Source organism: Pelophylax lessonae (genome assembly GCF_965119305.1).
Source record: "Pelophylax lessonae genome assembly, chromosome: 2".
NCBI lineage: Eukaryota > Metazoa > Chordata > Amphibia > Anura > Ranidae > Pelophylax > Pelophylax lessonae.
Window position 1 is genome coordinate 643,944,366 of NC_138769.1, and position 27,066 is coordinate 643,971,431.

At 46.2% G+C, this 27,066-nt stretch overlaps 1 protein-coding gene across 5 annotated transcripts in view; it reads left to right on the forward strand.

Annotated features, from left to right (window-relative positions):
* Positions 1–27,066, forward strand: part of NBEA (neurobeachin) — a 1,052,497-nt gene that overhangs the window by 911,138 nt on the left and 114,293 nt on the right. For all 5 annotated transcript variants that reach the window (XM_082246613.1, XM_082246612.1, XM_082246614.1 and 2 more), the window contains one exon: positions 20,277–20,389. In XM_082246613.1, coding sequence (XP_082102739.1) covers positions 20,277–20,389 — 113 coding nt within the window. The remainder of the gene's footprint in view (positions 1–20,276; positions 20,390–27,066) is intronic.

The following is a 27,066-nucleotide window of genomic DNA, read 5'->3' on the forward strand; positions in this document are numbered from 1 at the left end:
GCCAGCGAGCCTCAAGCCCGGCCTGGTGGTGTGTGATAACGGGCGAAATCTCATAGCAGCTCTGGGCCTAGCCGGTTTGACGCACATCCCTTGCCTGGCGCATGTGCTGAATTTGGTGGTGCAGAGGTTCCTTAAAAACTACCCCGATATGTCAGAGCTGCTGCAGAAAGTGCGGGCCGTTTGTGCGCACTTTCGGCGTTCTCACCCTGCTGCTGCTCGCCTGGCAGCGCTGCAGCGTAACTTCGGCCTTCCCGCTCACCGCCTCATATGTGACGTGCCCACAAGGTGGAACTCCACCTTGCACATGCTGGAAAGACTGTGCGAGCAGCAGCAGGCCATAGTGGAGTTTCAGCTGCAGCACGCACGCGTGAGTCGCTCTGCGGAACAGCACCACTTCACCACCAATAACTGGGCCTCCATGCGAGACCTGTGTGCCTTGTTGCGCTGTTTTGAGTACTCCACCAACATGGCCAGTGGCAATGACGCCGTTCTCAGCTTAACTATCCCACTTCTATGCCTCCTTGAAAAAACAATTCGGGCGATGATGGAAGAGGATGTGGCACAGGATGAGGAGGAGGAGGAGGATGAAGAGGTAACATTTCCAAGGCTTTCAGGGCAGTCATTCGCAAGGGGCTCCGAGGGTGGGTTCCTGCACACGCAAACGCCAGGGACGCAATTGTCCAGCAGGGGCACAGTTCTGGAGGATGAGGAGGAGGAGGAGCTGGAGGAGGAGATGGAACCATGTTCACAGCAGGGTGGCACCCAGGCCAGCTCATGGCCATCACTGGTGCGTGGCTGGGGGGATACAGAGGACACGGACGATACACCTCCCACAGAGGACAGCCTTTCGTCGCCTCTGGGCAGCCTGGCACACATGAGCGATTACATGCTGCAGTGTCTCCACAACGACCGCCGAGTTGCCCACATTCTAACTTGTGCTGATTACTGGGTGGCCACGCTGCTGGATCCCCGTTACAAGGACAGCGTACCGTCCTTAATTCACTCACTGGAGCGCGATCGCAAGATGCGCGAGTACAAGCGCACGCTGGTAGACGCCATGCTGCTGGCATTCCCATCTGACAGCGGGGCCACAGTGGAAGCACAAGGCAGAGGAGGAGGAGGAGGAGGTCGCCAACGCAACCAGGGCACCGCCAGCACCTCAGAAGGCAGGGTTAGCATGGCCGAAATGTGGAAAAGCTTTGTCAGCACGCCACAACAAACAGCAGCACCAGCAGCTCAGATGGAACGTCTTAGCAGGAGGCAGCATTTTACCAACATGGTGGAGCAGTATGTGTGCACACGCCTACATGTAGTGAATGACGGGTCTGCCCCCTTCAACTTCTGGGTCTCCAAATTGGGCACATGGCCTGAGCTTGCCCTTTACGCCTTGGAGGTGCTGGCGTGCCCTGCAGCCAGTGTATTATCTGAACGGGTATTTAGCATGGCTGGGGGCGTTATAACAGACAAGCGCAGCCGCCTGTCCAGAGACAATGTGGACAAGCTCACGTTCATTAAAATGAACCAGGCATGGATCCCACGGGACTTTTCCGTACCTTATGCAGAATAGCAATGGATACCGACCTTACCCACCCATTGTTCCATTTTTGCTCTTTCTCACTCTTTTGGGGTGTACCCTCATTTAAAATTTTTGAAAAGAAGCAGTGTTGGCTACCTCGTCCTCCTCCTCAGGGCCAGATTAATGTAGGGGCTATTGGAGCTGCAGCTCCAGGCCCCTACCTTTTATATAGGCCCCGGGTTGGCCATATTCACTGTTACCGCTCTTCTGTCACTTGTAAACACAGAAGTCTGGCTTCTATGCTCGCTTCCCCAGGCAGCACCCTCAGAACCTCCCCACACAGCGTGAAGGCCGGACAAGGAGGGACAGTTGGCGATGCATGGATGTGTTTATGGGCTTCAGAGACAGCATCCCATGTTGAATTAGGCATGCATGGCTGCACCCTTCCTCCTCTGGGTGCATGGCAAGGCACGGCCCTTAAGGCCCTTCAAAATCCTCAGCACCAAGCCCATGATGCTGTTAATCCGGCCCTGGTCCTCCTCCACTGCCGCTTCCACCTACACCGCCCATAGGTGTGCGCAGCCTATTGCATTAAGGTGTGCACCCCAAAGTTGAAATACACATGCATGTGTTTGCCAGCAGGGAGAGTAATGTATCGGGGCCATGTACCTGTAGGCAAGGAGAAATAGAGCAGAGCAGGTCCCAGGGAGATCTTTCCCATCTCCTCACTGGCAATGCTATGTGCCCTAGGTGATTAGGGTGTGCCCAGGCACACCCAGCACACCCTGTGCGCACGCCTATGTCACCGCCACATCCACCACCACCTCAACCTCCCTCCTACTCCATATGGGCCTCGTCCTTCAGAGATGAAGAAGAACATTGTTTTATTTTTCTGTTTTTTTTTTGTTGTTTTAAGTTATTTCCCTATCCACATTTGTTTGCAGAGCACTTGTCATGCTCTTAATTACGTTTTGCTGCCATTTGCAGCACTCTAGCCCTTTCCTTTGGTGTTTTAGAGCCATTTTAGTGCCTTAAAGTTCGGGTCCCCATTGACTTCAATGGGGTTCGGTGTCCGGGAAAAGTTCGGTAAAAGTCCGGGACACGGACCCGGACTTTTTTTTAAAGTTCGGCCGAACCCGTCGAACACGGACATCTAGGTGTTCGCTCAACCCTATTTACAACCACTTTAAGAAAAAGAAATGTAACTCAGCTAAAGTTTATATCTCCTAAGTAAAATCAAGTTAGCTGGCAAAATTGTTAAAAAAGGAAAAAACACAGCTTTGAGAGCACTTAATTTAGGATATGTACCAATGAAGCTGAAATGGCAGTAGGTATGGTCTGCCCCCCCCAGAGTAGTACACTGTCACTATGGTGACACTGAACTACTCTTATGACAGTGTGTAAAAAAAATTGTAACAAAAAATGTTGAATAAAAGAATACTTAACATTTTTTTTTTTATTTACATACTTTCACCAGTCAGTATCCCTCCCTGATCACTGCCACAATAGTCATATGAAGATGCTGTACTGTACTGGTGACAGTATGTAAAAAAAAAAAATAAGTAAATGTAATTTTATGAAATTTCTTTATTTTCTCTAAAATTGTGCTAAAGAAAAATTACAACTTCAAAAAAATTGCTATGCCTCTTACTAGATCTCGTGGGATGTGTTTTTTCCAAAAAGGGGTCATTTGTACTGTTCTGGCATTTTAGGGCCTCAATAAATGAGTCCGTACATCAGAATTGATGAATCTTTAAAAAAAAAAAATATATATATATCTATATCTATATCTATATATATATATATATATATATATATATATATATATATATATATACCATAGTTTGTAGACTCTATAAGGCTAGCCATACATACAATACAATTTTCTTGCAATGTTCTTGAAATTTACCTTCAACTATGTAGTACAAAGGCCTGACTAATTGTTGTTTAGCTTTGACCTCATATTCTGTGGTTTGTGGTAAATCTAACAGAACATTGAACATGTATGGCCAGCCTAACTTTCACACAGACTAAATAATCACTGTTTTGGGTTATTTTTTACCAAAGAAATGTAGAAAACATTTTGGCCTAAATTCATGAAGAAAGATTATTTGCAAAATGTGATAATAGATACTAAGAAAAACATGTTATTTATTTCAAAAGTTTTGTTATTTTTATTGTTTATGTAGCACTACTTCCTTGGGAGCTGCTGGTGACGGGTTCCCCTGGGTTACCCATAGCAACAGTACAATAGTTCAGCAACTTCAAAATGTCTGGCTCAGTCAAGAAACAGTCTAGGAGTTTTGTTTTTTGTGGTCTTATTGAGAACTTTGATAGGAGATGGGAATAATGAGTGGAATACTCTAACTTGAATAAACTATGCACAATTTCCAGGGATGTTTAGATATAATTGAGTGCGGCAAGGCTACTGCTTCACCTTGTCACTAGCGATGAAGTAGTAATTAATGAACTGCTTTAGATAATGTACTGTACTACAGAACACTCTTCAGGGCCCTTCCTGGCACCCCCTTTGTTCCTATTCTTCAGGGCGTTCCAAATGGCACCACTTTTACTGTAATACTCTCCGTGTGAGCTAGCTCCTTGATCCCCTGACTTCACTGGCGTGATCCCCCTCCCTGGGCCAAACCCTTTGGCAGGTCCCTCAGTACTCATGGGCACTGTTTTTCCCAAGAGACTCTTCCAGCAGCTCCACTGTCCGTTACACCGGATCCTCTGCAGCTCAGCTCCACACCTGGTTCACTAGGCCGACCGCCTAAGACCACCTTCCTCACACACTGCAGGAGGAGAGACAGCAGTCCACCTCCTCCTGGGACTCTGCTTCCCGCCAAAGACGCCCTGTCACATGTCCCCTGGCTTTTATGAGCAATCCCAGGATGAGGCAGTATGTGACAATGACCTTGGAAATCTTTAAGATAATATGAACCTGGGTTCCCGCCAAAAACACCCTGTCACATGTCCCCCGGCTTTTATGAGCAATCCCAGGATGCATTGCAAGAATGCCCTCCCACTGGGACTCCCACAAAAGCCAATGTGTCATTGGCTGGGTTTCCTCCACTGCCCAACAAGCTCCCTCATTGGATACAGTGGGGACACCCCCTCAGACCCAGTGAATCACACTTGGAGACATGCAACAGGCAACCTAACAGATCAGGCTCCCCTGATAAGCAGAAAAAGCAAATAGATGCGTCTTCCTAGCACCTACCTAGGAGGGTGCTACATTGGTGATTAAATATCACCAAAAAGAAAGCTTGTGTGAAAAAAAAAAATGATATAAATTTTTATTTGGGTGCAGTGTTGCATGTCCGAGCAATTGCCAGTTAAAGTAGCACAGTGCTTAATAGCAAAAAAATTCTCCGGTCATGAAGGGGGGGTAAAACCTTCCAGAGGTCAAGTGATTAAGCAATAAAATTAGGTCATCTTCCTGCCTCCGGACAGTGATTTGATAGTGAAGCAGCAGAAAACAGCCCACTCTTCTGCCCATACTGTCAGCATATGAGCATGCAGCAAAGCCTGATTGGCCGCTAACGCTGCCTATGCGTTTCCCAATCTATGCAGGGGATTACAGAAGACTGATACCAGGTCAAATGTACATACTTATCTGGCTGCACTCAAAGATACACAACATTTTTTAATGAAAATATCAATGGACTAATTGTGGTTTGTTCAGCTTCTGCTTTGAGTTTAGCTGTAATCTATGAAGGTTTAAACATATTGATTAGTATTTTATACTAACTCCTGAGGCAGTATGTGACAATGACCTTGGAAATCTTTAAGATAGTGTGAACCTGGCAGAGTTTCCCCACCTCTCATTTTCTCACTCCAATTTCCTACATCCCCCAACTTATGATGTGCAAGCTTTTGCTAACTAATTATGTGTATATTTAGCTGCAGCCTGCGATGAGCTTATTATTGTCATGTAATTAGATGTAACTGGAACTGCTTGCTTCTAAAAAAATCATTAAAAATTCTTTCCTAATGACCTAGAGATGACAAAATGTCTGTAAAGTGTGAAAATGCAGACAAGCATAGGAACATCGCTTGTAGAGTGTTAATCCAGATGCTGGAATCACCTAATTAAACAATATTTTGCTGTCATTAACATTATCACCGAGGAATTGCAGTTCTAATTTTTCTGTCAGCTGTCCCTGAGCTACTTCACCTTTTAAAACTAAACCATTAAATTAGATATTTTAATTAATGGGAAAAAAAAAGTTTTATTTTTGTTTTTATCTGAGAAGGCATTCTTTGTCTCAATCCAACCTGTTTGTCCTTCACCTAATTGTGCGTGTCCCCTCACCATTGCGATTACTATTTAATATTCTGCCTTCCTGATTAATCTGTGTAAAATGAGTTGCTGGAATACTGTCAGCATTTGCAGATGGTCTGGGAATCTCTGGCTGTCTAAAGTCCTAGTGTCACGGGACCTTGCTGCTGCAACTCCATATTAATAGAAGACAACTCATCTATTAGGTGTGTTTCACATTAGATCTGTGTTCTGAATTGCATCCTTCTGTAATATTTATAAACCAGTAGCGTTTACTGCAAAAAACACAATGTAGTATTGTAATATTGATCCTATAAGTATTGTATGCATTAAAATTAAATTATATAATATAATTATATGTAAAAATATTTGTAACATGTACCCTGAACAGTCCAATTAGGCTCAAAAAAGCTGTAACATGGTAATGTAATTTCAATCAGTCACATTCAATATTTTTTTAAAATCTGAAGCTTTCATTAAATTAGCAATAGCTGGTGATCCTGTCATAAAGGGTATTGTTCAGGCACATCTGTTATAGGATGACAACTCTCTGTCCCTATCTCCCGATTGTGATTTTGTGTTGTCAGTCTGTTGCAGCAATGGCAGTTTGAGACTATTTGCCTTTTTCACATGCATTAAGCCTCGTACACACTACTAGTTTTTTTTTCGTTCAACCCAGAAGGTTGAACGTTAACCACTTTACCACCGGAGGATTTTGCTGTCTTACGTCCAGGCCACTTTTTGCGATTCGGCACTGTGCGACTTTAACTGTCATGCAGCGCCGTACCCAAACGAAATTTATGTCCTTTTTTTCCCACAAACAGAGCTTTTTTTGGTTGTTTTTGATCACCTATGCGATTTTTACTTTTTGCGCTATAAACAAAAAAAGAGCGAAAATTTTGAAAAAATTATATTTTTCACATTTTTTTATATAAAATTCCCACAAAAAAATGTAAAAAATCAAAATTTTTTATGATTTTTGGCCAATTTGTTTTCTGCTACATATTTTTGGTAAAAAAAATCGCAATAGGCGTATTTTGATTGGTTTGCGCAAAAGTTATTGCGTTTACTAACTAAGTGAAAGATTTCTGTCATTTTTGGTGTTTTTTTTTAACGAGTAATGGTGGCAAATCTGCGATTTTTTTTGCGGGACTGCGACATTGCGGCAGACAGATCGGACCCTTGACTGACATTTTTGACACTTTTGGGGGTACCAGTGACATTTTGTACAGTAATCAGTGCTATAAATATGCACTGTTACTGTAAAAAGAACACTGGCAGGGAAGGGGTTAATTTTATTGGAGAGGGAGGGGTTAATGTATGCCTGGTGCTTACTAACGTGTGTGGGGGGGAGGTGACTGAGTGACACAGGGACAGATCGCAGGTTCAGCTATGCTGAACCCTGCAATCTGATCCTGCCTGTCACTTAAGAGATCCGCCCGCTCTGTTTACACAAGCGGGCGGATCTCCACACTCGATTCCCTGACGATTCACCACCGCTCCTCCCCTGGCCCGACTCCCGCTGTGACTGAAAACAGCGGTAGGGAGCCTCCGGCGGCGCTCGCGCGCCGCCCACAAGGGGAGGAGTCCAGCGACGTAGGTCTACGTCGCTGGACGATAACGAGCCACATTGCCGCAGTAGCAGCAATGTGAGCGGGGCTAAAGTGGTTAAAAACCTGACAGCTCGGGTCGGAGCCATTGTACTAAGTATGCGATTTTAGTAGAGCGATCTCCCCTGCTGTTCTATAGTGTTCTGACAGGGGGATAATCCCCCCCCCCACCCAAGAAACTTAGAGAGTGCTCACCGGGAGCCGATCAGCAGACCTTTTTTGGTCGTGTCCCTTCGACAGAAGCCAGCCGAACAGTCTGCTTCTGTCGGATCAGCTGCAGTACACAGGCCAAATGTCAGCCAGTTTCTATTGAGGCCAGAGGTGGGGGACTTGAGTCATATGACTTGACTTAAGTCACCAGTTTGAGGACTTGAGACTTGCTTGACTAAAATTAATAAAAGACTCGACTTGACTTTGACTTGGTATTCATGACTTAAGACTTGACTTTGACTTGAGACATATGACTCAAAATGACTTTACTTTTTATAGTTATTAAATATTTGCATTTTCTCAAGATCTGTTAAAGCAAAATGAATGTGCCTGTTATGTTTCTGACACCACAGTCACTTAAAACACCTCAGTGTGTTCTGATTTTTAGGACACTGGCTGTTTAACAATGAAAATATTAGTGACTGTGGTGTTGAAACATGATCGGATGAAGGATTTTGAGCTCTTTGGGCATTCAAAGTGTTTCTTTAATTTGCCAAGAAAAAAGCACTAAGCAGTTTTGTTAATGTTGAAAATAAAAGAAAACCTTTCCTAACCACTGACTTTTAACGGATTTAAAGGTGAAAATTGGGGTAGATCAGTATTTTGACTTGATTTGTGACTTGACCAAAATAAATGACTTGACTTGACTTACTTGACTTGCTTGACTTCTAGCAGGGACTCGACTTGACTTGCTTGCTTTTCGCCACAGTAACTTGGGACTTGCTTGAGACTTGAAGGTTTAAACTTGAGACTTGCTTGTGACTTGCACATGTGTGACTTACTCCCATGTCTGATTGAGGCAGCCAGAGCCGCCCCCCGACATTCGGCCCGTGTGTACTAGGCTTTGGTTCCACTGTCTTACCATCAGAGAATCTGCACATGTAGACAGGACGTCAAGGTTTCCTGTTGCTTAAAAATGAATTCCAGGTATGGATATTTTATACATAGTTACAATGGTCCAACATGGACCATTGTAACTGTGCTGATAACATACCTGGCTAGAACTGCAGAACTCCAGTCAAAAATGTTTCTCTAGAGTGGGAAAGGATTATAGGCCCTTTCAGGGTATTATTGCTGTCTATGTCCCTGTTTGGTGATTAATTGGTGCTCTTTATCATAATGATCATTGTCACCAGTACCACAAATATGTTACTGGGGCTGGAGTAGTGGGTTACCTTCCAATAAGAACACCTCTTCCAGTGTCCGCTGTCAAAGGTGGGGTTTTTCATTATTTCCAGTAAAGTCTTTAGGACAGGAAAGGAAACATCCATGGTAAGGATGCTTAGTAAAGACCTGAATCCTATTAGAATCTAAATCTTTCAATTTAACTGAGTTTTAAGGGTGTTTGGATTAATTTATTGTTAAAATAGAAACCCCTTTACCTTTTGCAGTAATAGATATCAGGACAGCATGCATCTTTCACCTTCTGTGAATATCATACCCCATGCTTTATGTTCTGGCAGCTGATAGAACTTTTGTTAAATCTGCATAGAACAAGGAAAGCTCTGTTCACCACCCCAGTACTGGTAAACCAACAATCATTAAAATCTAGAAGGAAACAGTCTCATGACAGCATAGTAAATCTCTTCCCAGCATGGGAATTGATAACCTAGGTTAGTTTTGTCAGCTTCTGCGGGGATACATTTTTATTTAGTTAGCAGACAGGAGAACACCAAAAGCAGATCATTAATGGTTGGTGTTATGTGACTCACTGAAAGCAATAGCACTTTTCTTGGAACAGTGTGAGGGCTATTCATCGCACTTGTTGCTGCACACCATCCAGCACTCTACACTTTTGGTTCTCTGATAAAAAATCAACCTCTGTAGAAGAGGTTACAAAGAAGTTTTCACTAGCTTGGTGAACATATAAAGAACCTATCAGAGTTAAACTGTTCAACAACGCATTCTGAAAAAATAAAAAAGAGAAAAACATCTGGCTTTAACCTAAAGAGGAATTAGACTGTATCTTAGAACCACAAACTGAAAACATTTTTCAATTCATTTTAAATATCTAAAACAAACTCACCCATCTTTCCATATTTCCATGCTTTATTTTGTTGAGAAACCACTTTGAAAAACAGCTCTCTATCATTTCTATCTGCAGCCATCTTGAGTAAGGGCAGATGATTAATGTAGCATATACTACCTGGAATCCATCTGCCCTTATCTCAGGCAGGCAGGTAGGGCCGGCCTTAGGCTTTCAGGCACCCTGTGCGAGCTAATCCTGTGGCGCCCCCCCCGTGTGCCCCCCTTACATTAAAGACCCCCCCACAGAGCCCCCTTACATCAGAGACCCTCACAGAGGCCCCCCTTAACATCAGAGACCCTCTCAGAGGCCCCCCTTAACATCAGAGACCCTCACAGAGCCCCCACTTACATCAGAGACCCTCACAGAGCCCCCCTTACATCAGAGACCCTCACAGAGCCCCCCTTGCATCAGAGACCCTCACAGAGCCCCCCTTACATTAAAGACCCCTCCACAGAGCCCCCTTACATCAGAGACCCTCACAGAGGCCACCCTTACATCAGAGAACCTCACAGAACCCCCCTTACATCAGAGACCCTCACAGATCCCCCCTTACATCAGAGACCCTCACAGAGCCCCCCTTACATCAAAGACCCCCACACAGAGCCCCCTTACATCAGAGACCCCCCACACATCAGAGACCCCCACACAGCCCCCCTTACATCAGAGACCCCCCCCCACACAGAGCCCCCCCCTTACATTAGAGACCCCCCACCCAGAGCCCCCCTTACATCAGAGACCCCCCCACACAGAGCCCCCCTTATATCAGAGACCCCCACACAGAGCCCCCCCTTACATCAGAGCCCCCCCACACAGAGCCCCCCCCTTACATCAGAGCCCCCCCACACAGAGCCCCCCATGGAGGCTCACGCTGTCTGCAGCTTTTCTTTTTTCTTTAAACTTCCCGCCCACACGTCCGCGGAGAGTGTGGGCAGGGCAGACCCAGGAGGTGGAGGAGCTGACGATCTCTCCTCTGGTGTCCCTGCAGAGAGGAGGGATCTGTCAGTGGTGGTGGATCGGAGGCTGAGCTGTGTGAGATATACACAGCTCAGCCCTGCAGCTAGGAGACCGAGGCACAGCGGGAAGTAAGCGACGGCCTGTGTTAACCCTCTCAGGGCCGCGGTCGCCGCTTACCTCCCGCTGTGCAGCCTGATCATCTGCGAGCTGTGATGGCCGCACGGAGCCCCTGTTGCCCATGGCGCCTTGTGCGGCCGCGCAGCTCACGCACCCCAAAGGCCAGCCCTGCATGCAGGCAGGAAGGTGTGCTTAACTGAGAGAGCCCCTTCTCCAGATGAAAGGAAACAAATTGCCCATGAAGACTCTTGGGATGTATGACATCATTTTAGCCTAGGCCAGAAGTCAGAAAAAATAAAAAAAGGTTAAAACAAGTAAATATAATTTCTCTTAAGTCCTCCGACAGTCGCCGCCTCCTCTAAGTCATCACTATTGGGTATTGTCCACCTATCCGTAGGAATAGCTAGGCATATAGACTTAGTCAAAAGACAAAAGGCATTAGCATATACACACCCACGGGGGCTGTCCCATCTGGTCAATACCCCCCTGCATCACCACTCCCAACTCAGTTTTAGTTTGCCTAGCTTAGGAATAGTCAGGCTACCTTGTGCTGGGGCTTCAGTCTCAGCCTTCCTAAATCTTTTATTTAATTTTCTTTTAAATGTCAGTTTTTTCTCTCACTTTACTAGCTGTTTATTTTACCAGCTCTAGTGTTAGTTTATTCTTCGGATGAAGATGGATCATGCGGTGCTGGGATTCGGACTGGCCGCCCTGGTTCTCCAGGGCACAGAGGGTCAGATGGACCCCCAGCCCGCCATCGAGCGTTCAGCTATGGTTCGCCCTGGCATTAAGAACGACCCATCCCTGTTCGCTGCAGGGATGCAGCCGTGAGGTGGCTACCTCACAGGACTTGTCTGCGATACTGCAGCGTCATGTCCCTGGCTCACGGCACTCCCTGTCAGATGAGGACAGAGGTTTATCCGTGCATAGAGGCTCCCCCACGCCATAGGGTACAGGTAAGTACTTTCTGTGTGGGGCCTCTGCCTGGGGTGGCAGTCTGTGTTGCTGTGTGTCTCCATGTCTGTGTGACTCCCTGTGCGATCCCTGCGGGGTTCGCTGTGTGCAGATCTGTATGTTTGCCGGGGGTCCCTGTCCCAGTGTCACCTTAGGTGCATGTTTGGGGGTACAGACTTGTGTGTTGTGCGGCGACCGCTGCGGGGGAAAAATTGCGCGGTCCGCCATGTTTTTTACTATGCACAAGTGTATAGCCCCTCTGGGGCAAGTATACAGCTCATTTTGGCGCCATCCGCCGCCATTTTGTGGGCGGTGGAGCGATCGGTTCGGCCGCATGTCGGCGGCCATCTTGGCGTAGCCTCCTATGCATCCCTATGGGGCAGCCATTTTCCCTGGGGTCTGGCTTATGGCCAGCCCCCTCCAGCAGCATTTCCTCTTCCTCTCAGACAGCACAGGCACAGGTAGCAACGATCTGCGGCCTCTGCAGTGTATCTCTCTGTCTTCTTCTGCATACTGCTTCTGGCTCAGTTTCTTTCTCCTTTTGGGGGTCTTCATAGCTGTGACAGTAGCGGTGGGCTGCGCACTCCGCAGCACTATTTAAGGGGACAGTACATTACTTTTTTGCACTGTAGTTTTTTTATTATCTTGAGCCATGGATTCTCAGGAAAGCAAGTTTCCTCCAGCTTTAGTGGGGGGCCCCAGTTCTCCTGTGGTCCCGCTGCGACCTGATCTGGCTGCTGTGGTTGCGACTTTAGTGGCAAATATGGAAATGCTGATGTCTGAATGGGCTGCGAGAAAACGGCCAAGGCTGTCTCTCTCTTCTGATTCAGATGGGGATATGGATGCTGCTGCTGCTGCTAGTGTGCCCTTTTCAGGGTCCCGCTCATCCTTGGACCCCCCGGGGTCTGAGGGGGAGGCTGAGGTGGAGGGTGTTGATACATCCTCCCCAGGGTCACCCGAAGAACGGGCGACCATGGATGAGTTGATTGTTTCTGTTAAGGAAACCTTACATTTGGAGGATGAGCCCTGTCCCCCGGGCGTTGTGTCCTCATTTGGGACGCACAGGACCCGCAAGTCTGCGCAGGTTTTTCCCTGCCCAGCAGACTTCCCTTACACTGTTAATGAAATGTGGCGCACGTTAAAACGTCCATTCCTGGTTCCTAGTCGGTTCAAATTGCTTTATCCTTTTGCGCCGGCTACGGAATCGCGATGGTGTGTGCCTCCACAGGTAGATCACACTGTGGCCGTGCTGAACAAGGCTACCTTGGTTCCTACTGATACCCCGGTTTTCCGGGATCCCACGGACCGGCGGTTGGAGTCTCTAGCCCGCCATTCCTATACGGTGGCGGGTTCGTTGCTCAAACCCGTTTTCGCGTCCGTTATGGTGGCTCAGGCGGTGGCTGATTGGATTAAGGTGCTTAGAAGCAACCTAGTGTCCGATGACATGCTGCCTGCACGACTGGAAATGGTGGACCAGATCCATCACGGAGTCATGTATCTGTGAGATGCAGCCCTAAATGAGGCCCCCTTGGTGGCTCGCCTCTTGAGTGTTGCGGTACTTAACCGGCGACTGATATGGCTGAAGAGCTGGTCGGCCGACCAGTCCTCGCGGAAAACTGTTGCTGATTTTCCCTATGCTGGCTCTCGCCTTTTTGGCGAGGCGTTGGATACCCTGGTGAAGGGCGTCACGGGGGGTAAGAGCACTATGCTACCCCAGAACCCAAAGAACAAGTCTTTCCGTGGCAAGCGGGGTTCTGCGCCTAGATCTACTCAGGGGTCCTTTCGTGCCTTTCGGAAACCAATCCAAGGGCAAGCCCTTCAAGGCCCAGGGCAACCAGAAGAAACCCTGGGCGGGTAAGCAGAAGTCCGGCAATGCCGGTTCGGCGGGACACTCCGCCTCTGCCTGAAGGGGCGCCCTCACCCATTTCTGGGGTGGGGGGGGCGTTTGCGCGGTTTCCTCCAACCTTGGCTGCTCCAGATCTCGGACAGGTGGGTCCAGGAAATCGTTCGATCAGGTTACAAGATGAATTCCTTTCCAGGCCGGCGGACAGATTCTTTCCCTCCAATCTCCAGCTGCTTCCGGGGCGTCTGCAGGACTTGCATCAAGCGGTGCAGGACATGCTTGCTCAGGGGGTGATTGTCCCGGTGCCTCATCGGGACAGGTTTCGGGGGTTTTATTCTAATCTGTTCACTGTGCCCAGGAAGGAGGGCAAAGTGCGTCCTATTCTGGACCTAAAAGCGCTGAACCACTTTGTGCGTGTTCGGAAGTTTCGTATGGAGTCTCTCCGTTCGGTTGTGGCCTCCTTGAGTCCAGGAGAATTCCTGGCTTCGATAGATCTGAAGGATGCGTACCTGCACATCCCCGTTTTCGAGGGTCATCAGCGGTACCTTCGGTTCGCTATCATGGAGGACCACTACCAGTTTGTGGCGTTACCGTTCGGTCTCGCTTCGGCACCCAGGGTGTTAACCAAGGTGTTGGCACCGGTTCTGGGCCTGCTGCGGGCCCAGGGCATTGCGGTCCTGGGGTACGTGGACGATCTGCTTCTGAGATCGCGTGCCAGTCAGGACCTTGTGCGCGATCTGTCCATCATGGTACAGACGCTCCAGGAGTTCGGGTGGACCATCAACGTTCAAAAATCAGCGTTGTCTCCGTCGCTTCGCCTTCCCTATCTGGGAATGGTTCTGGACTCTGCTCAGGCAAAGGTATTCTTGCCGGAGGACAAGCTCCGGACTTTGCGGGACGAATTCCGATCCCTCAGGGACAATCCGTCCTCGTCACTCAGGGCCTGCATGCGGGGCCTGGGTTTGATGGTGTCGGCCTTCGAGGCAATTCCCTTTGCCCAGTTCCACACACGGGCTCTCCAGACGGAGATCCTGGCCAGGTGGGACAGACTTCCTCAGTCCTTGGATCTGGAGGTCTCCTTGAGTCGCCGGACCAGATTGGATCTTATGTGGTGGATCCAGTCCCCGTCGGTGGCGGAAGGCAAGTCCTTCCGCCTGTTGGTGTGGACAGTGGTTACCACGGATGCCAGCCTGTCGAGGCTGGGGTGGAGTCCTGGGCACCCTGTCTGCCCAGGGCACTTGGTCGGAGGAGGATTCCTTCCTCCCGATAAATGTGCTGGAACTACGAGCGATAAAAACTCTGTCTCTTCCAGTGGTCGGACCATCTCCAGGGCCTGCCTGTTCGCGTACAGACGGACAATGCCACCGCGGTGGCTTACATCAACCACCAGGGGGGCGCCAGGAGTGCTCGAGCGGCCCGGGAGGTGACCGACATCCTGTCTTGGGCCGAGACTCATGTCCCGGCGATTTCGGCAGTTCACATTCCGGGTGTGGAGAATTGGCAGGCAGACTATCTGAGCCGCCAGACCCTGGACCAGGGGGAATGGTCCCTACACCCGGAGGTCTTTCAGATGCTGTGTGCAAAGTGGGGATCCCAAGACATGGATCTGTTCGCATCCCGGCTAAACCGAAAGGTGGAAAGGTTCGTGGCAAGAACGCGCGACCCGTTGGCGGACGCCTCGGATGCGTTGGTGGCCCCTTGGCATCAGTATCGTCTGCTGTACGCCTTTCCTCAGATTCAGTTACTATCCCGGTTCCTTCGCAGATTGGTCTCGGAACCGCACATGGTGATTCTGGTGGCGCCGGACTGGCCTCGCCGGTCTTGGTACGCCGACGTTGTTCACCTGGCAGTGGCACCTCCGTGGCGTCTGCCTCTGCGGGAAGATCTCCTGTCTCAGGGTCCGATCTTCCATCCTGCTTTACAGTCGCTGGCTTTAACGGCCTGGCTGTTGAGACCCAGGTCTTGAAGGACAAGGGTCTATCTTCTGAGGTTATCCCTACCCTGATCAAGGCTAGGGAATCTTCCTCTGGTAAGACCTATTACCGTACATGGAAAGCCTACTTCACCTGGTGTGAGTCCAGGGGGTTTTCCCCTCGTTCTTACTCGGTGTCGAGAATCTTGGCTTTCCTCCAGTCTGGAGTGGATCAGCGCCTGGCGCTGGCCACTATAAAGGGCCAGGTGTCAGCACTGGCGGTCCTTTTCCAACGCCCTGTGGCGTCTCATTCCTTGGTGCACACATTCATTCAGGGTGTGCGACATTTGGCTCCTCCTAGGAAGGAGCCTTTACCTCCATGGGACTTGAACTTGGTCCTGTCCGCGTTGCAGCGTGCTCCTTTTGAAAATATCAGGGAGATATCGTTGCTTTTCTTGTGGCGATCACTTCGGCTCGCAGAGTGTTGGAGCTGGCGGCGTTGTCTTGCCGCTCCCCTTATTTGATAATTCACAAGGATAAGGTGGTGTTGAGAACACCCCGTCCTTTCTTCTCAAGGTGATCACTGAGTTCCACCTTAATGAGGAAATTGTCTTGCCTTCGCTTTGTACAAAGCCTAAGCATCCAAAGGAGATTGCTTTGCATTCCTCGGATATTGTCAGGGCAATCAAGGTTTACCTGTTAAGGCGCACTCTACCAGGTCTTTGAGTACTTCCTGGGCCTGTTTGCATCGGGCCTCGGTGACCCAGGTGTGCAAGGCGGCGACTTGGTCGTCGGTGCACACTTTTTCCAAGTTCTACAAAGTAGACGCTCTGGCATCAGCTGATGCTTCTTTTAGCCGCAAGGTTCTCAGTGCGGCTGTGCCATGATGGACCCTTGCATTTTTTTCTCTGGGTCCCTGGCTGTTGGCATTTGCTTTCCTGGGCTGTTGCTCCTGTTGAGCATTGTTTTTTTCTGTTGCCCAGTTGGTTCTTACGGTGCATGTAAGATTCCTTTCTCTGATGTGGGTACTGCGTTGCCTTTTCTACGGTTGCGTCTCCCACCCCTCATGTCTATACTGCTTTGGGACATCCCAATAGTGATGACTTAGAGGAGGCGGCGACTGTCGGAGGACGTAAGAGAAAACTGAATTTTTGTAAAATCTTACCTGTAAAATTCCTTTCTCTGAGTCCTCCGACAGTTGCCGCCCCGCCCCTCTTTTGGGGTTCTTATTACCTACTGCTATGCTACCAAACTGAGTTGGGAGTGGTGATGCAGGGGGGGTATTGACCAGATGGGACAGCCCCGTGGGTGTGTATATGCTAATGCCTTTTGTCTTTTGACTAAGTCTATATGCCTAGCTATTCCTACGGATAGGTGGACAATACCCAATAGTGATGACTTAGAGGAGGCGGCGACTGTTGGAGGACTCAGAGAAAGGAATTTTACAGGTAAGATTTTACAAAAATTCCGTTATACATTACTATCTATTTACTAACTCTAGCAGCATAAGGATTAAAAATAGTTCATGTTGATTGGGAGAGTTTAGTTCTTCTTTAACTACTTGCCGAACGCCCACCTGCAATGTACGAGCGGCCGCTGTAGGCAAAGCAACGTACCCGTAGGTCACTGCCTTCTTCCAGGTCTGGGGAGAGCGCATGCGCGCCCCCCTCCGCCTCTCACTGTGATTGTACACAGTGGGAGCCTGTCAGCAATTCATGGCAGGAACTTGCTGATCAGCTGTGTGCAATTACAGCTCAGAGCTATTGTGTTGGTAAACAACACAGAGCTCTGTAGGAAGGGAACAACCTGTCAGCTTCTCATCCATGCAAAGCAAAAAATAAAAAAAGATTCCAGTATATACAGTATACCATAGTTTGTAGGCACTATAACTTTCATGTAAACCCATCAATAAACACTTATTGGGCTTTTTTTTAATCAAAAACTTGTAGCCAAATACATTTTGGCCAAAATTTGTAAAGACATTTTATTTTTTTACAATTTTTTATTGGATATGTTTTATAGCAGACAGTAAAACATATTGAGGTTATTTTCAAAAAATGTTTTTTTATTTATATCTCAAAAAAAAAAAAATAGAAAAACGTGGTGGTGATCAAATACCACCAAAGGAAAGCTCTATGTGTGTGAAAAAAGATAGAAATTTTATTTGGGTACAGCGTTGCAATACCGCACAATCGCCAGTTAAAGTAGCGCAGTGCCAAATAGCAAAAAATGGCCTGGTTATGATTGGGGCTATATCTTCCAGGGCTGAAGTGGTAAGCAAGTGATACCACCAGAGTTCAGGCAACTAGGAGTGTAAGCAAGTAAGTTAAAATAAATCCCACTCTTCCCATGTAGTCTTTTGGATTACAGGCTCAGTATAAACATATGACCTTGACTTTTGTCCAAGTCAACGCAACCCCCCCCCCCCCCCACCCCCCAACCATGCAACAATTCAGCACCAGAAAGTCAATGTCCAGTAGTGGATCTAGCCTTAGTCTATTGAATAAAAAGTGTCAGGTTTAGAGTGTGCTGGGCTTAGTGCCAGTTAGTACAAAAGTGTGTTCCCTGTGTGCAGACCGGGTCTGCCATCCAGAGGCTACACAAGGAGACAACATTTTAAGTATGATCACACCACAATCTGCCTGTATTTTACCAATATGTTAGCTTTTTAGGACCTGGCAAGTTCACTCTATTAAAGCAACCTACCTGTATATACTGCCAGGCTTATCCATTTCAATTGCACAAACAGCATTAATGATCTACAAATGTAAAATTACTGATTGGATTTGAACATACTGCAGTCAAATACATTGAGGGGCTCTTTATTTAGTTGGTTGTAAGGTAGTGCACATTGAGAAATAAGGTAGGCCTTTGAATTACTTTGATAAATATTGTTTCAGAATGGAAGATATTTCTTCAGCAGACATACACATCTTCTGCTAAATGTTGGGCGAGCATAGCAGGAGCTCTGATCAGGACCAGACTAGCATTTTCTAGAAATATTGGTATATCTGTGGATTTGTGGGGTGCTGCTCATACAAGTTCTGTGGATATTGCAGCAAAGAGCCCGGAGCAACTAATTAAGGTTCATTCTGCAGACAAAACAAAGATTTATTTTATTAAAGTAATCAAATTTACTTTAATATTTGAATTCAACCCTCCCCCCTGGTGTTACATTTTCACCCATTGCAAACATTATGAAGAAGGAATAGCTGTATCATGTGGACTGATATATTGCAATTAGAGATGTGCTTTGTTTTTAGTATATCTTTATCCTTCCATATTTATTAATTTATATGCTTAGGTACTTCACTGCTGTGACCTGCACTGTGCTGCAGTGTTGAATGACTTGGAGTTCCACTCCCGCCGGGGGTGTTAAAGTAGGCAGTTGTTTGTATAGAACTTCCAAGTCAACTAAAAAGATATAGCAAACGTCAAATGTATCTAAACCCAAAGATAGGCATTTACATTATCACAGCCTACTGGCCCTTAGATGTGATGGTTGCATTTTTTTTTCCCTTTACTTTCAACTGGTGAGCCTACCCATCACGCACTTCGAAGAGACTTCCTGTTGTAGGCTCAGTTCACACTAGTGCGGGCCCTGTGTCCCGCATTTGCTCGGGCATGGCAGCCCATGCTGTGCCACGTGAATCGCATTAAAACGTGGCCATAGGGAAACCGCATGGTCTTTTTGGCTATGTGGTTTCCCAGCGGTTCCCGCACCCACGATTGCGCTGCAGGCTGGAATGCGTTGGGGTGCCATACAGAAAGAATGGCAGTCCCGCACCTCTGGCAAAAGCAATGCAATTCGGTTGCGGGTGTGGGAATTGCAACCGAAATGAACGGCCTGCAGTAGTGTGAACCAGGTCTTACAGTGAGAACACTGTATGCAGGAGCAGCAATGTTACTCTGGGACAAGAGGTCTCTTAGGACTAGAGAACACTACCTCCCTTTTCTCCTCCCCATAACGTGTGTGTGTGTGTGTGTGGGGGGGGGGGGGCTGTTGTATAGTTCAGGTTTGATCACACTGCTTGAAATATTACAGCAGAGTGCACCGGACAGCACTGAATCTCTGGCACGATCACAAGGTCTTTTTTGCTCTTATTGTACAGATATATCAAAACATTTTCAATTGTATATTAAAGCATATGAAAAGGTATCAAATAAGAAAGGGTTTGCAGAAAATTTGAAAAACATTGAGGTTGGGAATGAGATGTAACAGAGAAAACTGGGACTACTACAGTTCTTTTTCATATGGTAGATGATGTAAAGGTGAATAGGAGTTTTATTATAACTAATTACACTCACAGATATGAGCAAGCATACGTTGAATGGCATTTATGTCATTTAATTGCAGTCTATCCCTAGTGTGAACACCAGTTTATTTCAGTACTCACAACAGGGAATAGTGCATTTAGACCAGGGATATGCAAACGTTGGCCCTCCAGCTGTTGCAGAACTACAAGTCCCATGAGGCATAGCAAGACTCTGACAGTCACAAGCATGACACCCAGAGGCATTATGGGACTTGTAGTTTTGCAACAGCTGGAGGGCCACAGTTTGCATATCCCTGATTTAGGCTAACATATCTGACTGCACAATCTAAAATTAATTTATGGCTGGAGTTCAAATGTCATCTGTTTTATCTGTTGAACCCTATGGTTGAGCGCAATGTGCCACGGGCATGTTAGGGGGGGCATGTTTTCTCAATGATAGGCTTCAGTAGAAGCTTTATACTTCCCAAGTTTTCTTGTATTCATGATATTTTTGTTTACAAGGAATATAATGAATCATCACTAAACTAGCGTGTGTCTTGTTATTATTAACACGTGTCTTATTCCCTTAGGGCGAACATACAATGACTTGAATCAGTATCCTGTATTCCCATGGGTGTTAACAAACTATGAATCCGAAGAACTGGATTTAACGTTACCAGGAAACTTCAGGGATCTTTCAAAGGTATTAGCCACCAGTTTATCTAAACAAATTTTGAAAATACTACATATCAAAAGAGCTTCAGGTGCCATTCCAAAAACCATGGAAAGATATACAACTATATTACTAAAATTCAAGCTAACAAAACAATATCATCAACATCAAAAAAAAAAAAAAATGATTTGACTACAGAAACAAAAATGTATTTAATTGAAGCTCACCAATTCTTAGTTGTAGTGGCTGTATTAGTTTCCTTTTTCAGGCTTTTTTCCTTTGTTTTCACTAGGTGACCCTGCCGAAAGGTCTGTTAATTTTCAGCTTACTGTACTCGACTAAGCTGTCCAGACAAAGTAGCAGTTAGGCCTCTTGCACACTGGTGCTCTTCTAAACGCTTTTCTCCTAGCAGCTGCAAAAGCAATCTTAGGCTGCGTTTTTTCAAGTGTGTTTAGGCATGTCAAGTGCTTTGGCATTTATTAATTTCATTGGTCAGACCTGCAATCTATTCTGGTCACTGAAATGCAAAAACACTCAAGCGCTAAAAGCGCCTAGCATTAACATGCATTTACACTCGTTTACCTGCATTTAGGTGCTTTTTATGCTCAAAAGCACCTGTCCTAAATGCACAAGTGATGTTTTTTTCCTGCCTCTAAACTACTGTAAATGCCTTTCGACTGCATGGGGACATAGGTTAACATGGAGGGGAGCTTAGAGGTAGAGAAAAAAGCTCAAACGCTTTTTTGTAGCATGAGGCTTTAGAGCGGGGGGGGGGGGGGGCGGTCAGCAAGCCGTCGATTGCGGGGAGCTGACAGGTAGATTGTGACCACGGGTCTCTGCCTTCCCCCAGCCTCCGCTCTCATGTTCTCTGCAGAGCAGAGAGCGGGAGGCATCATAGTGCTGGATGGAGGGTGGGGGGTAGAAGCTGCCTCAGTGATTGGTTGCTAGGCGTTCCTATGTGTATGTGGGGGGTGGGGGGGTGATATGAAGAGGACAGAGGAGACAGTGTTGGAGTGGGTACAGAGGACACTACAGTGGGGGGGGGGGGGATTGTGATGAGATTTGGACAGAAGACATTGCTTTGGGGGATGGGGAGGCAGAGGACATTGCATGCAGGAGGCACAGGGGGGAGAACACTTTGTGGGGGATGTTGATGTGAAGGGGGCATAATTCACTGTTTTTGGAGGGTACAGGACACTACTGGGGGGGGGCAGATGACACTACAGTGGGGGGGGGGGGTATGTGAAGGGGGCAGAGGACATTGCATTGAGTGGGATCACTACTGTGGGGGCAGGGGAGCAGAGGACACTACTGTGGGAGGCTGAAGTGAAGGGGGCAGAGGATACTACTGTGGAAGGGTGATGTGAAGGGGGGCAGAGGATACCACTGTGGGAGGGTGAAGTGAAGGGGGGCAGAGGATACTACTGTGGGAGGGTGATGTGAAGGGAACCGAGGAAACTGCTATAGGGGTAGAGGACACTACTGTGGGAGGCTGAAGTGAAGGGGGGCAGAGGATACTACTGTGGAAGGGTGATTTGAAGGGGGGCAGAGGATACCACTGTGGGAGGGTGCAGTGAAGGGGGGCAGATGATAGTACTGTGGGAGGGTCATGTGAAAGGGGGCAGAGAATACTACTGTGGGAGGGTGATGTGAAAGGGGGCAGAGGATATTACTGTGACACACTATCTGTTCATCATGCCATCTTTTTATTGGGAGCTTTATAGTGTTTTTTTTTTTTTTTTTTTAAACGCGCCGTCTTGTAACCCCCCCAGGGATCTTTGCTTTCCTTCATGTTTTCCAGGTAGATGATCCCAACCTCTGAAGGTCTCCTACCCCTGCCTGCCTTAGAGGATTTAGACAAACCATTTAACACTGACAGGGGTGCTTTCAATGACCAGCCTTTATTTATGTAAAATCTTTATCCCAAAAGGGAAAGACAACTGTTTAAGGTAACAACTTATACAGTATGAGCTGGATTTAAGCTCGAATTTGTTAATCAAGTCCATCTAAATCTGTTAGTCTTACACTCCCCTTCCCTGTGGCTGACAATGCTTCTGTGCAAAGATCCATGAGATAAAGTGAAGCTAACAATCAGGTGTCATCCTTGGATATAAATCTTTAATTGACTATGGTGAGTTTACGTGTTTCTGAAACACATTAGCCCTGGTGTGACACTAGAAATTTTCTGACACACAAAAAATATATAATTTATAATTTACTAATGTGAGTAATGTATAATCATGTTACCCATGATGGACATTAAAGATTTTTTTTAATCATAGGCCAGGCATGCCCTAGTCTGACAGTGGATATTGGAACTTTATGCCAGGAATCTCCAGTCCTATCAGATTCCTGTCTGGGTCCTTGGGCAACATATAAGATACATGTAGCCTTGGTAAAAATCACATAATCATTTTCAGACACTGTTGTACATGTGTCTCCCTTTCTTCTCGCCGGATTGAGTGGCATTTTCTTTTGCACGTGGGTTCATTAAAGTTCACTGTTAGTTGCGGTGACGGGAGTGTGAGGCATCACACCCACCCTCACACCAAGCACCAGAAATCTTATTTGTTAATACTTGGGCTGTATGAATGGCAGGAGATGATAAGCACAACAATTATGCTTCAAATTAGTGTGTTGCAGGAAGTGATAAAGCCTGCAGGCTTCTTACTGTAATAATGCAAATGAGCGCATTGATGTGTGAATACTTTTGGCAAAGCCAATGCAGCTCTATAAGAAGCTCTTTCATTTCATCATTATGTACACCAAGAACAGCAGTGAGTCAGCCAGCCATGAATTTCAGTTTTTAAGACTTTTTCCAAGTTGATTGGTAAAGACATGCTACAGCATTGGACTCTCATTGCTTGTGTGTTCGCACCCCAGCAAACTTATATTTTATATAGGACTGATGGCTTAATCTGAGTAGAGTTTTAGGGGGGGGGGGGGGGGGTCTGTACTCTATTTTGAAGTATAGGAAATATTTTTTATCTGACGAGAATATGTATTTTGGCAAAATTACACAAATTATTAATGTAAATATTTTCTGTATGTTGGGGCAAATAAATGTTGATCCAATGCTTAATGCCTTGTATCAGGGTAATGGGGACACATATTCATCCCTGTCTTAGTAGAGCTCACAGCTAGCTCCCCGTCTGTTCAGACAGAAGTTCTGTCTGAACGGACGGGGATCTGGCTGTGCAGCAGTAGTATCGAGCTGGGCGATCCTTTTCTAAGACACCGGCCAGAGGGCTCTACTAAAACAGGGTGAATATGTGTCCCCATTACCCAGATACAAGTCATTAAGTATTGGATAAACATTTATTTGCCTCACACCATCCACAGAAGGCATTAGTGGTACCTGAAGGGCAGAGATCACGTTTTAGAGACAGTTACCGGTTTGCAATGCTGCATCCATAGATGGGATACTTTGTGGTCCCTGTGTCCACCCAAAATACATGCATATTAGGAGATATCAGATGCCATTGTAACAAGATGATCAGTGTTATTCACTTTACCTGTCAGTGCTCATAAAGTTATGGCTGATCAGTGTATGTTGATGATATTACCACTATCTAGAGGTGCTTTGTAGTGCTAATTTTACAACTAGAACTGTCCCTGAATATCTTAATGTACTTGGTCCAGTAGCCTTGAGTGTTCCCCCTTTTAAGTCTATGCTTTGTTGTCCCAGTGTGAGTTCACAAAATGTAGATTCCAAATCCACCATTTAGTATTGCTGCTTAGTGTCACTGAACACATCAGCCATTCCGCATGAACTGTTTTCATCATTAAATGCGCTTTACAAACTATGCTGGGTGAGCCAAAGTCACTTTCCATTAGATGTGTTATTCTGGTGATAGACTTCAGCAGGCGTATTGATTTGGTTTGAAGGCAGTCTCCACACAGGCTGTCCCAGGGCTGATGTGAGAATTTTAGGCCTGGGGCAACTAGCCCAGCCACAGATTCTTTTTCTCCTAATCCTCCCTAATCCACCTCTTTTATTCTTTGAGAGCAGGACATGACGAGGGGGAATTCAGATGGCCTTTATTTACTGAGCTTAAAACATTACTGTATCATCCATAAAGTAGTCTAGTTTTGTGATTGTTGATAGGTAATTGATAAACACCATCCACAACAAAATGGCATCTGTTTACACACTTAAAGGACTTTACCCGTATCATAGGACAGCAAGAAAGCTATGTGTGTACAGTGTGTTCAGTCAAAAATTTGTAGCTTTAAAAATTGTGTGCTGTACCTAGTTTAATATAAACTAGGGGTCTTCAATCTTTTCAGTACGAGGGCCGCATTGTATATTTTACAAATTTTTGTGGGTCGAAAAAAAGAAAAAGCAGATTTATAAATAATTAAAATTTTAAATAAATACACACGCTCTAAGAAATAGTTTTACATCAGAGGTCCCTCCATCACATGTCAGAGCACCCTCTTCCATCAGAGTCTCCCTTTCAAATCAGAAGCCCCCACCACATCAGAGTATTCACATCAGAGTCCCTCCTTTGATATCAGAACCCCCTGCCTCTGCGCATTTGTCTCTCCATTCACATCAGAGTCCCTCGTTTACATCAGAAGTCCGCTTATCACAACAGAATTGTTGCGGGCTTGTAGCGGGTTGGATGTGGCCCTCAGGCCGTAGTTGGGAGGCCCCTTAATATAAAAATATGTAATTTGCAACTAGCTGAGCTTTTTAAAAATTGTGGCTATTTCTCTTACGTCCTCTGACAGTCGCCGCCTCTCATATAGTCTTCATCAATGGGTATTGACCTCTTATCCATAGGAGCAAGCTAGGCATAAGACTTGTTAAAATACAAAACAATTTGCATAGACACACCTATAGGGGCTCTCCCACTGGTCCAATACCCCCCTGCTATCAGCATTTCCAACTCAGTTTGTCTTCTGCCTAGTTAGGAGTAAGATAGGCATCCCTGTGCTGGGGCTACAGTCTCAGCCTTTCTTCTGTTTTATTACTACACTGCTTTGGGACATCCCATTGGTGAAGACTATATGAGGGGCGGCAACTGTCAGAGGACGTAAGAGAAAACTGAATTTTTGTAAAATCTTACCGTAAAATTCCTTTCTCCGAGTCCTCTGACAGTTGCCACCCCCGCCCCTCTTTTGGGGTTTTTGGACTATTTACTGCTTGCTACCAAACTGAGTTGGGAATGCAGATAGCAGGGGGGTATTAGACCAGTGGGACAGCCCCTATAGGTGTGTCTATGCAAATTGTTTTGTATTTTAACAAGTCTTATGCCTAGCTTGCTCCTATGGATAAGAGGTCAATACCCATTGGTGAAGACTATATGAGGGGCGGCGACTGTCAGAGGACTCAGAGAAAGGAAGATTATGGCAAGATTTTACAGAAATTCAGTTTTTTATGCATTTTGTATTCTAAGCATAAGTAAAATATTCCCCATCGTCTGTTGTAAAAGTAATAATCATATCATGTGTGCCTATTCCAACAACATTGTGTTGAAACCACTGAGACTATGTGAGCTCACTTTGTATGGGTATACACAAGCATATTACATATGCGTTAGTATATAGAGGCTGTTTGTAGGGAACCGGCATACTGACATTGGAACCATTTCCTTGTGTGCCAGTTATGGTATCCTATTTGCTAACAGTTTTTTTTCCACATTCTTAAAGAGTAGAGCCTCTGATGTACTGAAAAATATTGAAAAACCAGTCTTTAAAAATTTTAACAAAATTGTCATGCTGAGTTCTTGCTGAACTGAAGCATCTATAACCGAGGAGAAGGGAAGAGACCACTGTAAGTATTTACACTCATTGCTCCCATCACACTATTGCACTGTGCTAACCATGCAGCCCTCATTATTGGCTGTGTGGTTCAGACCATTGATGAACCCCCAACTGGTGTCTACTGCCTGTGGCCAACATAAGTAGTGAAACAACTAAGGCAGGCCATTCATTATGTTATCTTCCTTCCTTCAACCACAGGATTCCCACATCAACACCCACTGTATTGATGGGGAATCCCTCCCGCGGCGCTAATCTGTTCTGCTGGCGAAGAATGCAGGTAGCCTTTCCCACCAGCAGAATACAATAACCACTGCTGGCAGCTATAACTGCCAGCGGTGATCAGGTGTAAGAAACTTGACAGGCTGGATGTACTGAAGTTAATCGATGGATCAACTTCAGCACAACTAGTCTGCTCATAGATGGATTGAAATTCGATCTGTCGGCTGGCTTATCACCCAGTTAGATGTGTATTTTAATACAAGGCTGTAAGAATGGCTAAAATGGTTGGAAATTGGTTAGCAAATGGTTTGCTGGGAAATCTGATGCATTCCCCTCCCAAATTAAACCAGTGAACCTGCTTTTACAAAGAGAATAGAAAAAAAATAAGCCACAAAAGACCATATTTATTAAAAACTTGGCATGTATTGCATTTAGACCCTTTATAAGTGCCCCTCTATTTGTTCAAAGCATACTATGGGCTCCGTAAAGGTACCTATGGAGCAGACCAGGGTGTTATTTGGCTTGCTGCAGTGTGTCCTGTATGTTGTCAATGCTTCAATACTAGGTTTTGAGCTTGTTAGATTTGGTTGTTTGATTACACACCACAGTATTGCCACATTTTCTGACGCTCTTAGTTGACGTTGTCAGGTGTCAACACTCCTTTGACAGCATCTGAAAAGTAATTGCTGTAATCAGATATCAAAGTGTGTTTTCTT